This window comes from Acanthaster planci, linkage group LG14 (assembly GCF_054643075.1).
Source record: "Acanthaster planci isolate LZ-2023a linkage group LG14, COTS_SCS, whole genome shotgun sequence".
Lineage (NCBI taxonomy): Eukaryota > Metazoa > Echinodermata > Asteroidea > Valvatida > Acanthasteridae > Acanthaster > Acanthaster planci.
This window is the reverse complement of record NC_141790.1, coordinates 14,551,861-14,565,217: the sequence shown is the minus strand read 5'-3', so window position 1 is coordinate 14,565,217 and position 13,357 is coordinate 14,551,861. Positions and strand designations below refer to the sequence as shown.

At 40.5% G+C, this 13,357-nt stretch overlaps 1 protein-coding gene across 1 annotated transcript; it reads left to right on the top strand.

Moving 5' to 3' along the window:
• Positions 1-1,925: 1,925 nt before the first annotated feature.
• Positions 1,926-13,251, top strand: LOC110977846 (extracellular matrix protein 3-like). Its single transcript, XM_022232331.2, has 15 exons — positions 1,926-2,223; positions 4,469-4,570; positions 5,135-5,362; positions 5,998-6,105; positions 6,253-6,498; positions 6,652-6,762; positions 7,249-7,485; positions 7,950-8,054; positions 8,366-8,596; positions 8,947-9,060; positions 10,129-10,310; positions 10,446-10,550; positions 10,919-10,948; positions 11,412-11,495; positions 11,931-13,251. The coding sequence occupies exons 1-15, from the start codon at positions 2,136-2,138 to the stop codon at positions 11,976-11,978; spliced, it is 2,019 nt and encodes a 672-aa protein (XP_022088023.2). The 5' UTR covers positions 1,926-2,135; the 3' UTR covers positions 11,979-13,251.
• Positions 13,252-13,357: the final 106 nt, after the last annotated feature.

The following is a 13,357-nucleotide window of genomic DNA, read 5'->3' as shown; positions in this document are numbered from 1 at the left end:
CCCTCGATGCATATGTACGAAGTAAGTATGGGCCATAAGACTGGTTGAAGCAGAAAACGTTCATGTTCAATAGGCTCCCAAGAGAGGTATGAGTGGAACTAGACCAGAGACCTTGTAAAACGAAACTTAGGCCGTTTTCCAATACTCAATTCGGCTCCGTCTCAGACTTCAACTGTTTTTATTTTACTGGCTGACTTTGAAGCTGTAAGTGCAGTAATCAGTCTAATAGTGCCACGTAACATCAAATAAAATGCAAGAAAGCCAAAAATTACAGTAGTCCATTGTAATTTAAAAGCTTCAGGCCCACAGTCGGTGATTGGCTTTGGGAACGAAGCCTGAGCGGAGACGAAGTTGAGTATTGGAAAATGGCCTTAGAAAACTTATTATTCTGTTTGTACATATGCTGTAAGCCCTGTGATACGTCGCGACATGTCGCGACGTATCACAGGGCTTGCAGCAGGCTTGTGATTGGCGGATAGTGATCGCCTGGGGCTAGCAGCAGGCTTGTGATTGGTGGATGGTTATAAAGTTTGTGGTGGGATTTTATTTGCAAAGTTGTTGATAAAGTCTCTGAGCTGATTATTGATTATTTGGGGGATATTATTATTTCACATTTACGAGGCACCTCAACTACATGCAACAACTACATGGGGGGGGGGTAATATATTCCCCACACTTTTTGAGGTGGGGGTGCCTTGCCCAGCCATAGAAATTTGAAAAGCAGGGGGAGGGGACACCATATACACTATATAGAGAGCGATGTTCACGATAAAGATGTACATCGGTAATGTGTATCAAATTCATGCAGAATCTCACATCAGAACGTCATATTATGACTTTTGTACCCCCCCTTTTTAGTGATATTAAAACATTTTAGTATTTGGAATTCCTGAAAATTCTTCAAAATTTGTCTTAATACTTTTGTTCATCGCAAAAAGTAGGGGATGATTCAATAGCCCCACCTTTCCCCGACCCCCATCCCCCAAATTTCAAACACAGATTTACGATACTGCTTGAGTAACTTAGATGAATTTCGTGCACAGAATCCGTGTCATACACACGTACTTGTGCATTCTTCAAATCGCCTGTTTTAATTTAGATGCCCAGCCATGTCCAGATGTTTAAATAAAAGGGCTATTTGTAGAGTCCCAGTAACTTGGACTAGTAGTGATAGTAATTTTGAATAAATAACTTATCCTATAGTTTATAATTAATTAAGTTATTATTTTTCTCTCTCTCTTTCATTTCGTTTCATAAAAAGATTTACCTCCTGGAAAAAAGAGCGCTCCTCGAAAAAGACACCGGGAAGGACTCCTGGAAATAAATAACGATGACTGGTACACAAGGGCTGTGCACATTTCAAAATTTGAAATGGAAGGGAGGGGGTACCCTTTAGGGTCTGGACTTGCTCCGTTGAGGCATATGACCCCCCCCCAGCGGCGGCGGAACGAGTTTCAAAGTGGGGGGGGGAGTTGTTAGACCATCAGGCATCAGTCATTAATAGGCTGATCCATAAAGTTCCACCCCATTATTGGCCCGAAAAAAGTGGGGGCATGCTCTCCAGTTAAAAAAGTAGGAGACCACTTGCCCTTCCTGCCTCCCCCCGCGTCCGCCGCCAGGGCCCCCATAACAACACAAAGTTTTAGGTGCACCTAAAAAACACTTATTCGTCAGAACCCTACCTGGTTGAAATAGAAAGTTTTTTGTGAAGTTGCGCGCTCCATAAGTTTCTCCTTGCAAAATCCTTACCCGCAAGATTTTGAACAAAAGTTTTCGTACGGTTCAGTGATCACGGGTAGTTGGCGCGCGTTGTACAGTATGTTCGATATGTACATGTACGTGTACGCGTACACTGCGCATGCGCTGCATAAAGTACCGATTGTACCGTATACCGTTACTATACCGTACGGTACGCACGCACGAGCATATTTTTTGGCTAGAGTTGTCACGCTTGGATGAGTTCAGAAAAGGACAACTCCTAGTTGATGTTTGTTCAACTCTCTCTCTGGGACCGGCCGAGGTTGTTTGTTTTCAGTGTGATATTATATTAAGGCCTTTCCATGGTCTGCTACTGCACACCCCAGGATCTCCTTGGTGTAAATACACAATTTCTGGTGCAATTTTGAGTGGGAACCATGATCATCTCACGGGTTTCGTTGTCGCCGCTTGTCGCCTTCTTTGTGGCACTCTCCTCGACAGTCGTATACTGCCAGAGCACCGCCTGTAAGTAGGAAATTATACTTGGACTTGCTTTTCACATTATTCAGCCGTACGTTTGCCGGCGATCCTTCCTTTTTCGGACACGCTTACGCGTTAAAATTTTAATTGTATGACTTTCAGCACCTTTTGAATTAATTTGAAACACGGGTGTGGATAAGCCCAAAACTACCTTTTAATTGTAGCCAACACCATGCCTACATACCTGTACATATACATGTAGGTCTAGTTGTCTTCCTGAATTCTACATAACTGGACGATCGAGGAGTCATTTTCGGGGAGGATGTTGCTAGAACCGTGCAAGAACTTAGAACCAACGTTAGGCTATTAACTTTACTGACATCATGAAATTTTCTGAGTCGGCAGTTCGGATACTGTGACGTGTTGTATCACAGGGTTGGTCCTCAAACTTAATTGCACCGATTTGCATAGGTTTGTTTTGACTGGCTGGCTGTTAATCTGTCTTCCATTTTAATTTTTGTCGGTCTCTGATTTTTTTAAATAATTTTTTGGGGTTTTTTTTGTCTTGTTCTTTTGTTCTTTACTTTTTAGCGCTTGCGCTGTACTAATCACAACATAGGCCTACATGGTAATACCCTATGTCTGGTTGAATCTGAGCTCTCAAGTACAGTTTATTTGTAAGCATGGGTGACATCAGAGGTTGGGAATTTTTCTCTGATTATGAAGTTAGTTCAGCTGAGTTTTGGCAGTCGTTACTTTATATTGAAATGAGGAATATAGCATTGGTTACTAAAAAATGTAAATACCTGATTACCACCATGTTGAAAAAAACACACACGTTGAACTGTAAATAATTTTTATTTGAGAGAAAATGTTTAGACAAGCTTAAAATATTTCCCATACATTTTGTGCCTACAAGCCATGCCAACGATGTAACGTCTTTCTGAATAACGTGCATGCTGTGTGATCTCCATTTCCTCATTTTAGGAATAAAAAGATGTTTAGGTAAGAATTCCAACATTTATAGTTTTTCCTTGCTGCAGCTTCTTAGTCCTCTGAAAGTGATAACATACCATAAAAAGCCAAATTCAGCACGGAAAATATAAACACTTTGAATCAGAGTGTCGGGGATGTCTGTGGTATTCAGAAACTCTTTCAAGTGTCTAAATGAACAATATATAGTCAATGTAATCATATTAAAAGCAGAATATAAAGTCAATGGTACTTCTGTGTAGCACTACATGTATGGTACCTTTTTAACTGCACCAAAGATAATATTTTGAGTTAAATGCCATTTCATGTGTGCTGCTCTAATTTTTTGCTGGATTCTGAGATGTCTTTGTCGTTGTACTAAACGAGACACAAATGAGTTTATTTAACTAGGCCTATGGCTTACCCTAATAACTATTTGTCCAGCAGAAGTGACTTCATGAAAGGCTACTGATTTACAAAACTTCATTTTAAACAGTTGTTTAATAGTCCATGTGTTCAAAAATGCAGTTGGAAACTTGTCAAATGCAGGTTAGGTGCCCTTCCGTTATTTTTTCAACCACACCTATTTATTTTTATTTCAAACGCGCCATACATGTACCTTGGAACTTCAAAAAAGCAGCCATGCAACACAAAGGAGCCATTCAAATGGTTGGTGATGGTGAACTTTTGTACAATGCTGAATAGACGCTTATGCCCACTGTGGTGCCTTGGGTGCAAACTAGTCCTTTTCGGTTCAGTTCAGAATCTGAAAAGAAGAGAAATATGACTCTGTGTGGAAAATAAAAACTGGGAGTGGCGTTGAGCGTGTGTCATATTCATTGAACTGCTTACGTACATTGCAATGAGAATAATAATTTCACACAAAGAAATAAAAGTAGGGCTGTATAAACTGTTACCAGATATGAAAGAAAAAGAATCATAATAAAAGTAACAGGATTTTTAAATTCTTTAACAAAATTATTTCATCATAAATAGTAAAATTATTCAAGACTTGTCGAAATAAAAGAAAAGGAAAGTGCCATGATTTTGAAGCCGGCTATTCACATTTTACCTTTAACATAACTTAACTTCTAGCAAAATGATATAAGAATGTTTGTTTTAGTTATGAGAAGTAACTGTACCAATAAACCAATCCACATTCAGCAAACTTCAACAAAACTGTATATTTCAAGAGAAATTAGCTCATAATAACATTCAAACAAAGACTGAATATATTTTGTAATTAGTGAATTATGTTGGCTTATGTTGCTTAGGGTTTGTGTTCAAGGTTTGTATGTTTTTGTTATTTACTCCAAAGCTTATAACTTGACGCAGACAGCGTACACAGTGCGGGAGGGTGACACCCATGTCATTATTGCAATAAACCGGAGGGGAAATATCAGTGTTCCCACAAGTATTTGTAAGTACCGTATTTCCATGAAATGTTGTTTTTTTCATAACGTTTCACATATTTACGTGTGAACTATCAGGGGTTTTTGGCAGTAATTCTTTGCATCTTTAACCTGTGCGGACAAAGTTTTCATTGTGTATGTGCAAAGAAGTAGCGAGGTAGTCGCCACTGTTTGCCTCTTTTTATTTTGAACCCCACTCGTGGATTGACAACTTTTGAGATTGCCTCCCCATGTAATCCAGTCACTTTTAGCCACACTTTAAAACTCTGCATCCTCATAGATAACTTAAAAAAATTTTTTTTACTGGGGTCCTTATCATTAATTCACATTCCAATGGTGATGTCATAAATGATACGTAGAAGTTGTTCAAATATATCCAGCTTGGACAAAAAGTGTGCGGGACTGAAAGTATGTCTTGAATGATGCTGGTTGTGAAAAAGGTGATATTGATGTTTATTTTGGATGTTATGGCGAACCAAATTGGCTTTTTGCCAACTTTGAAAAAAATTGGGACCAACTATATATAAACTGAAAAGAATGAATGCTTCAAGCAGAAATGCTTTTCTCGCCAGTGGTGACCACAGTGTCAGGCACCGCAATCAGTCCAGGAGACTTCACCCCACTTAACCAGCGGAGGGAATTCATAGAGAACTCCCTGGTGCTTACCGTCCGCATTGTTATCACCGATGACGACATGCAAGAAGGGGATGAATCCTTCCGGGTCCAGATATCCAACCCTTCGGACGGTGGCACCATTGGCTCTGGCTCCCAGGCAGAGATCACCATTCAGGACAATGATGGTACAACTTCACTAATATCTCTCGTCTCTCAAACTCTCCGTCTGTACATAAGGTCAACTCTATCACCAAACTTTCCGTAGCCCACCATGTCTATGTCCCAGCATGCATCATTTTAACCCAAGATGAACTACAAATTTTTAACCTTACAGTCTACGTCAAACACCATCAAATATTTTCAAAACTGTGATAACGCAATAAAGTACATTATTTCTTAGGCTGAGCCCAAAGACCTGAGCTATGTCTTTGACTTTCATTTATTACTTCTAAAATGCACACCTCTTATTAAATCAAACAGCACTTTCAAAGCTTCAGCTTTACGGTCTTACTAGTTTTTCTCACTGGTTGGCCGAGGCTTGAATTTGTGAATTCGGTTCATGTTAGAGGACTCTAAATGATTCTAAAATCAAAGTGGGCATGGAGGTGTTTTTTCAAAAGGGACCAGAGACAAATCAACTTTTGTTTTATGTAGAGGTGTCAATTCTAGCTTCTCTAAGAAGCAGTTGTACATGTCTTCCTTGAGACATCCTTGCAATCCTCTGTGAAAACCTGTGGATTTAATGAAGCACCCATGACTTGGTCGTATATCACCAATACGGTTTAATACTAATTAAAATTACGATGACTTTCCTTTGCAGCACAATTTAGCTTTGAGAGCAATTCATACCCGGCTGTCAGTGAGGCACAAAACAGCATCACGGTTGCTGTTGTTAGGAATGGATACTCTAACAGGGAAGCCAATGTCTGTGAGTAGCCATCAGCTTGACCATCATCTTTTTTTTTTTTTGAAAAAGAGAGGAATTTAAAATTGACTTCAGTTGCTCTTCAAGGAAAAGATTTGTATTTGTACTGAATAATTGTTCTTACTGCCTAATTTTATTCTCTTTCTGCAGATGTTTCCACTATGAACCGTGACCCCAAAGACCCTAACAGTGCAACACCGGATGGGGACTTTGTCCGTTTGGTTGAGACACGGTTGCAGTTTCTGCCCGGCGTGAACAGGGTTGAGGTACCTGTGACAATCCTGTCAGACCAAATTCCTGAGAACACAGAGACATTGGTCATGCAGATAGTGCGGGTGGTAGATGGGCTAGTTGGGTCCCCCTCCACAGCAACGCTCTCCATTTCTGACGACGATGGTGAGTTTCAATCATTTTACACGGTCATGCTAAAACAAACTAAATGAAGGAGCATTAATCTGACCATAGAGAACAGGTTCTCGATTCCAGTCAGCAGAAATCCAGAAGTTATTTTGGAATAAACTTGGTCATTCTGCTTTGTTTTTTCAACAGTACAATATGAGATTCTGGAGGAATCCTATTCGGTGAAGGAAAGCACAGGTTTGACCCAGATTACCGTCACAATCACCAAGAAATTTAACCTACTGGAAGCCAGCTCAATTCGTAAGATACTGTTTTTCACAGCCATGTTAATTCGGAGTTATCCAGAGCTAAGTGTTAGAGATGCCTTGTCCAGCCTCCCCCTGAAAAAGCCCAAATACACAAACTATTCTAATCTGCGACTCCCTTCCTCATCCTACCCAACGTATTATTTTTCCCAAACCACTTTGATATTTCGAATACCTTTTGTATTTTTCTCAATTTCCCAAGTTATAGTTTTAAATAAATACTCCTGAATGTATATTGCATGGTATATGGATGGAGTTTATTCTTATTAATTGTGTGTTAGCTAGTCTTTGAAAATAAATATCTTTAAATTTCGCATCAGTGTACATGTATGAGGTGTGTACATGTACCTTAATGCCAATGGTGAAGCCAAAATTACTCAATACAAGGTTTCCATTAGGCGTACCGTAATAGGATGTGTGTCATTTCATGAAGACAGTGACAAATTTTACCATTTGGGTATGTTTTGGTTGCTATTTGTAGAGGTGTACACAGAGGATGGAACAGCCACGGCAGCAGGCCGAGACTACGCCACATTCTTCAGCAGGGTGGGTTTTGCCATGAACCAGGCCAGTGCCACTGCCATCATTAACATCCTGGATGATAATGTGTACGAGCCCGTACCCGAGGTCTTCTACGTGGGTATTCGTGACCCCCAGCCCAGCGGCTTTGTGCTGACCAGTGCCAGTCGGAGGCCTATTACCATTGAAGACAACGAGTGTAAGTCCTGTCCGTATCAGCAGGCTGTGGCTGGGAGTGACTGCACAAGCCTATGGGAAGTAGCCGCTAGCCAGTGGTTTTCATAGCCGCAAGCCTCATTTCCAGTCACAGGCCAGTAATTTCACTTAAAGACAGCCTGTATTTGGCAAAGTAGAATGATCGATCAGCTTCCTTTTTAACACAACAAAGTGCTTCTGCATCTTACTGAAAATATTCCGTTAATGGTAAATTTAATTGCCCTGAAGGCTGATTTGCACGGAGACAAAGGGAAATTTGTTGCAATCTTCCCGGCAACATTGGTCTGAGCCCTCCATTGAAGCAGTCTTTCTTTTTTCCAAGGAGTGGTTTCAGTATCAGTGACTGATGTGACATCCGAACTCATATTATAAATTTGTGCTTATAGTTTTGAACCGACGTTAGCTCAGCCTGAACCTATAATGTTCTTAATCTTTTCCATTCATCAGCCATTCTGTCAATCGTGAACTCTACATACACTGTCAGCGAATCTGACAGATCTGTCACCGTTCAGGTTCGACGGACAGGGGATTTGTCTCAGCAAAGTAGCGTGCGTAAGTACTCCTGCTTTGGTATCAGTTTTTAAGCATTTATTTTAAGCATACTTACAGAGTATTTGCATCAACGTTAGAGTGACTTAAGCTACGAATTGAAACTTAATGTGAGAGCTCGGCTAGCCAATGCCATTTTTGTACTCGTGTTTCAGTCAAGTCCATAACAAGTAAAATCCATAATTCACAAACCAAGTGCATGTAACAGCATAATGGTAGCTTGGGATTTGGTAGATACCTTCAATAAGATTAATTGAATTTTTTTGTCAATCTCAGACGGCACTTGAACAAACTGTGTTTCACCCCTCTGTCAGGTGCGAGGTCAGTCGCTGTCAGTGCCACCGCCGACCAGGACTACACACCCTTTGACCTGGAGCTGATGTTCCCTGTCAACCGGCAGGGTGTAGACCTCAGGATTGCCATCAACGAGGATGACGTCACCGGAGAAGGAGATGAAGTCTTCATTGTGGAGCTCTACAACGCTGCAGTCAGTGTATTGGACGCTGAGGCTTCGTCTGCAAGAATCACCATCCAGGACAGCCCGCGTGAGATATTTCACACTGTCTATGTCTTGTAATCCTCAGATTCATCTATCAGTTTCTGCAGGCCGTCAATATCAAAATTCGTCGGCGACCAAACAGTCTTCAGTTCTCTTATCCCTTGAGAGAACTGAAGACTGTTTGGTCGCCTTGGGGATAAGAGTGATACATAGATAAATAACTAAAAGAGACCTGTATGGAAGATGGTGCCTTGAAGATACATGATTTGAGATCAAACGTGAAATGTTATTAGAAAATCCTGGAAAAAGTCCTGCAGTTGTAGGAATAAAGAAGTTGTGAAACAAGTGTCGAGCAGACTAGCAGACTATAACTGGATTCATCTTGGTCCCTTCCAGGGCTCAGCACACTGGCGATTGTCCTGATAGCTGTTGGCTGTTCCATCTTTGTAATCCTCATTCTGATTATGATCCTCTGCTGTTGTGCTTTCATGAGACCCAACGAACCCAAAGGTAAACTCTAAGCCAACTACATGCACACTCTTCCACGTGCACTTTATCTTGCTCGTTCTTGTTCGAAAATGTAATTTTGGGAAAGAATACTCACCTGCAATCATTTGCAAAAGTTTAAGACCACCTGGAAATGTGTTGATATTTGTGTTACTGGTTCAGCATTATGTTGTCTCATTGAATGATTACATAAGATGCTTTTGCAGTAGTCCATAACATCAGAGTCATGCTATGATGAGCCCATTACAGTGAGTTTTTTTGCAAAGGCAGGTCTTGTATGACATTTTGTCTGTAGTGCGGCGTGGGTTAAAAAGTCATTCTAAGTCGTCAGAAACAGAGGAGGGCACACTAAATATAGGACTGTAAAAATTTCAAATTACGAAATGAAGTCAAATATTTGTTTAACCAAGATGTTAAGGTTATACATGGAAAATGAACATAAGTGGTTAATACATTATTATGTATGTTTGGTCCTGAATCTTTGCAAATGACTGTACATACTAGTAGGCAGGTCTTATAGACCATAAATGTAATTCCACCTTGATGTAACGGTTGATAATGCAATGAGAGCTTTTCAAATTTTCAAGCTGACCAGAAATGAGGGGAGAGCCAGTATCTCAAGTGAACTGCTTTAATTGCTTGACATTTTAACTGAACTGTTTGGGCTAAGCATATTTATTTCTGTGCTTATTTTTGGAGCTTACTCACTCTGTCGAGCTTTTTTAGATACTCATGTGATGTTAAAATAATTTGATTTTGAATCCTACGTCCTGTTTAGCACACTTAAAAATAACGTGTAGACATTTAACACTGAGATAACTCAGAAAGTTATAACCAACTGTACATCATTTGGCACAGGTGCCATCCTATCCAGTTCAACCCACCTCTTTCCGATAACTCTCCAAATGAGACAACTTGTCTGGGCAAAAATGATTTTCGAAAGCTCACTCGGCAAGCACAACAGAAATGCAATTAATGTTCAATATACAGTGTATGCGTTTCATTCATTTCACCATTATTGGAAGTTACCGGTGATCTGACGTGTCCTTGATTGATTGTTTGAACCATCAGAGCCATTTAGCTACGACCGAGGGCTTCGTGGTGCCCCAGTGCTGGATATCCCCAGGGAAGCGTTAGGCCGCGGACCAGTGGTCACTTACTATCCGGATGGTTTGGATTACCGAAGCAGTAGTCGCTTGGACAGGCCATCCCGTCGCAGTGACAGGCGCAACAACGGTTCCGTCATCCAAAACGTACGTAGGTAGTCAAGATTGAGAGGATTCGACTGAAAAAAAGGAAGAGATACACAGATCTCGTGTTTGTACTATCTCTTGCTGTTGCTTCATGCTGTTGATTGGTTTGTTTCAAAATAATTTTGTTTTCATTAGGGAGGCCCACGTATAACCGAGATAGATGAAATCGAGCAGGAGCCTCGTCGGGAATCAAACCGACATGCATCCAGTGATCAGCCCCCTCCACCACCCCCTCCCGAGGTAGGTCCACCCACAGATAATCAACAGATCTCCTTCCCTGCACTCAACCTGATCAGTTCGGATCAGTTTGAGTGCTTTTGTGAGTGGCTGCCGCGTAGGTCCTTTAATTGGCGTTAATTTGTAAGTCATGCTTTGTTCAGATAAAGGAAGTGTGCTTTTGGTAATGAGATCAAGAGCTGTGTTCCAAATACCCATGTAACTTGATGATTCTGTAGGATCTACATAATTGCAATGCAGTGATACAATTCGTAAAGTTGAATTGCTACTCTGTGACAAGTTATTTGTGAATGATGATGCCAGGCGCCTTTATGGAGAACCGTCACCGCCCTTCCAAATTTTCATCAGTTTACTTTTTTTTTTGCTTTCAGGAACGTCTGCCTGAAGGAAGAGAACCTGAGGTATTTATTGATTTCAAATTCTTTCTAATTCACCTGTTTGTTGCCCCTGTAACAAAGGCTCACAGACAAGCATAAACTGTCCGGATTGTTGACAAGCTCTTTCTGTGCACATTAACCCTAACTCCCCAGAGTGATTTAATAGGAACCCTACCCATTCACACAAATTCCAGCACCATATGGTAAACTGTGCCCATAAACTGTTGGACTCTGTTTATTTTGGGTATGCCTGAACCCATGTTTAAGTACAAGCAGTTTAGGGGTACAGTACCCAGTGCCACAAATTCACACACTTTACCGGTGTTCAATTCTGTGTGCTTAGGGAAGGTTAGGGTTAAAGTGTTTCGTGAGAGAACACCTTGCTGTAAGTTTTAGTACCTAGCAATGATTGATCAACCTGATGAACTGTGACAGACCAGTAAATTGTACAATTTGTTTTCCCTTTTTTTGTTTTGTGTAAATGCAGGATCGTTTTGATGAACCCTCCGACCCCCGCCGCAGCCGCTCCATGTTCAACCCAAGGGCTGAAAGAGAACCTTACTGGGGAAAGGTAGGTGCATCATAGGAACTCAGGATCACCTGCACATTTTGGGGAGGGGGGCCGGGGTTGCAAATGACCTTATCAGTCCCCAACCACTGAAAATCCATGGTTTGAAGTATGGGTCCGCACGCACACATCTGTGTAGGACATAGACGAGCTGTCACTTAATTTCCCTGAGATTTTATAAACATCTAAGTTGTCAATTTGGGCAAGTAAAGGGTGAGATTTGTAAAAGTGCAAGCTATTGATCAATCAAGGCACCAAGAGAAGGCTATTAGACTAGATAATGTCATCCGATGTATTCGGTGTTCAAAATGTGAGCTTTTCCCCAACCAAATTCAACAATTGTTGACACGAGTTGTGCACTGTATTGTACAACGTGGCTCAACTGGTTTTAGTTTCACTGGCTAAATCATTTACTTTGATTTTGTTTTTCCTGTCCAGGCCCGTCAATCCTACCACTCTTCGCCGAACCATTACGGATATTTCTGATCTCATTTATCTGTCTGTGGGTGTACAACTTGGATAGGCCTGTTATCTTGAATTGTTAGATATTGGCATCAACCAATTTCATTTGGGGGGGGGGCCTGGGGAGGATTATAAGGCACTTTCAAAGGAAGAATATTTGTATCGAGATGTACCAAGATGGAGGAGTAAATGAAGAAAGCTGGAAAGAAGTGAAATTATTGTATCGTTGAGGTTCAAAGACTCTCAATGTGTAGTAGTTAACGTTATGGTGTGTGAAGGGGTCAAGGTTCATAGACCTTCTAACTTTCCCCTTCCCCCTCAAGTCTCCTTGGGCTAAATTTTGATCGTGATCGTGGAGATTGCTAGCCTCGATAACACGATGATAAATTTTACTTTACACGTGCTGTTTGCAAAATGGCAGCTACTTTCTGCGAGGTCTTTAGATGCAGTTCACGTCGTTTCCCCCCGCTTGTGTCATAAGTGTGTTGATTGTTACATAAGCGTGTCACAAATTGACAAGAAGACTTTGAATTGTCATAAAATGAAAGCAGAGGTAGGATAACCGAGAAGCAAATGAGGAATTTGCCAAGTTAAATCTTGATTGTGTTCCATCTGTTCATGGTAACCTAGGGAGTAAGGTGGTCTTAGGTATGCCACTGGTATAGGCCTGATGGTCAGGGGTAACAATGATACAGTATTTTGAGCATCATTCTACGTACTAGATGATGTCCATTGTATATTCTGATCTTGACTTGACTATGTACATTTTCATCTTAAGAGAACTCGTCACAGGTTTACATATTACTAATTCTTTGTTTTAATACAACAAAATTGATAACTTGCTCGTAAATTTCATAGAGAATTAGTCTGTTTTATTCCACACTATATATTCAGGACAATTTGCTTTATTTTGTTTCTTCCACTGCTAATGAGCCCAGGCCATCATGTGCTGCAATTTGCCAGTGTCAGTGAAATATGAGAAACTAAGGGTTAATGATGGTCGGTTTGACCCCTGACACTTTTAAGGATTATGTGTAGTTCCAAATGCGGAAAGTTTGACTTGGAAACACAGTTTTTAAACTTGATTAAAAAATGATATAAACATTAATTATAGCAACAAAATTATGGTCACTTAGTAATTATTTTATGCATTTGGGGAAGCGTATGGTAATCAAGAATTTACAGATTTTTATTTATTGGGTTCTGTTTTATCTGCTATATATTTGTGTATACTGTTACCTATTTTATAATCATCTTTAAAAGCTGGGAAATAAAGCTGTGTTTAATGTCTTACGTATGTGTTTAATGTTTTAAGTATTACACTTTCTTTTTGACTGCTCAATAAATCCAGCCCAAGTTTTCTTCCCGTTTTCAGTATGCACCATAGAACGAAGTCAACATGT

Coding starts and splice junctions, on each gene's coding strand:
- LOC110977846 (XM_022232331.2), top strand. CDS start 2,136: ATGATCATCTCACGGGTTTCGTTGTCGCCGCTTGTCGCCTTCTTTGTG. Junction 6,499..6,651: donor CTCCATTTCTGACGACGATG/GTGAGTTTCAAT, acceptor TTTTTTCAACAG/TACAATATGAGATTCTGGAG. Junction 8,055..8,365: donor GTCTCAGCAAAGTAGCGTGC/GTAAGTACTCCT, acceptor CCCCTCTGTCAG/GTGCGAGGTCAGTCGCTGTC.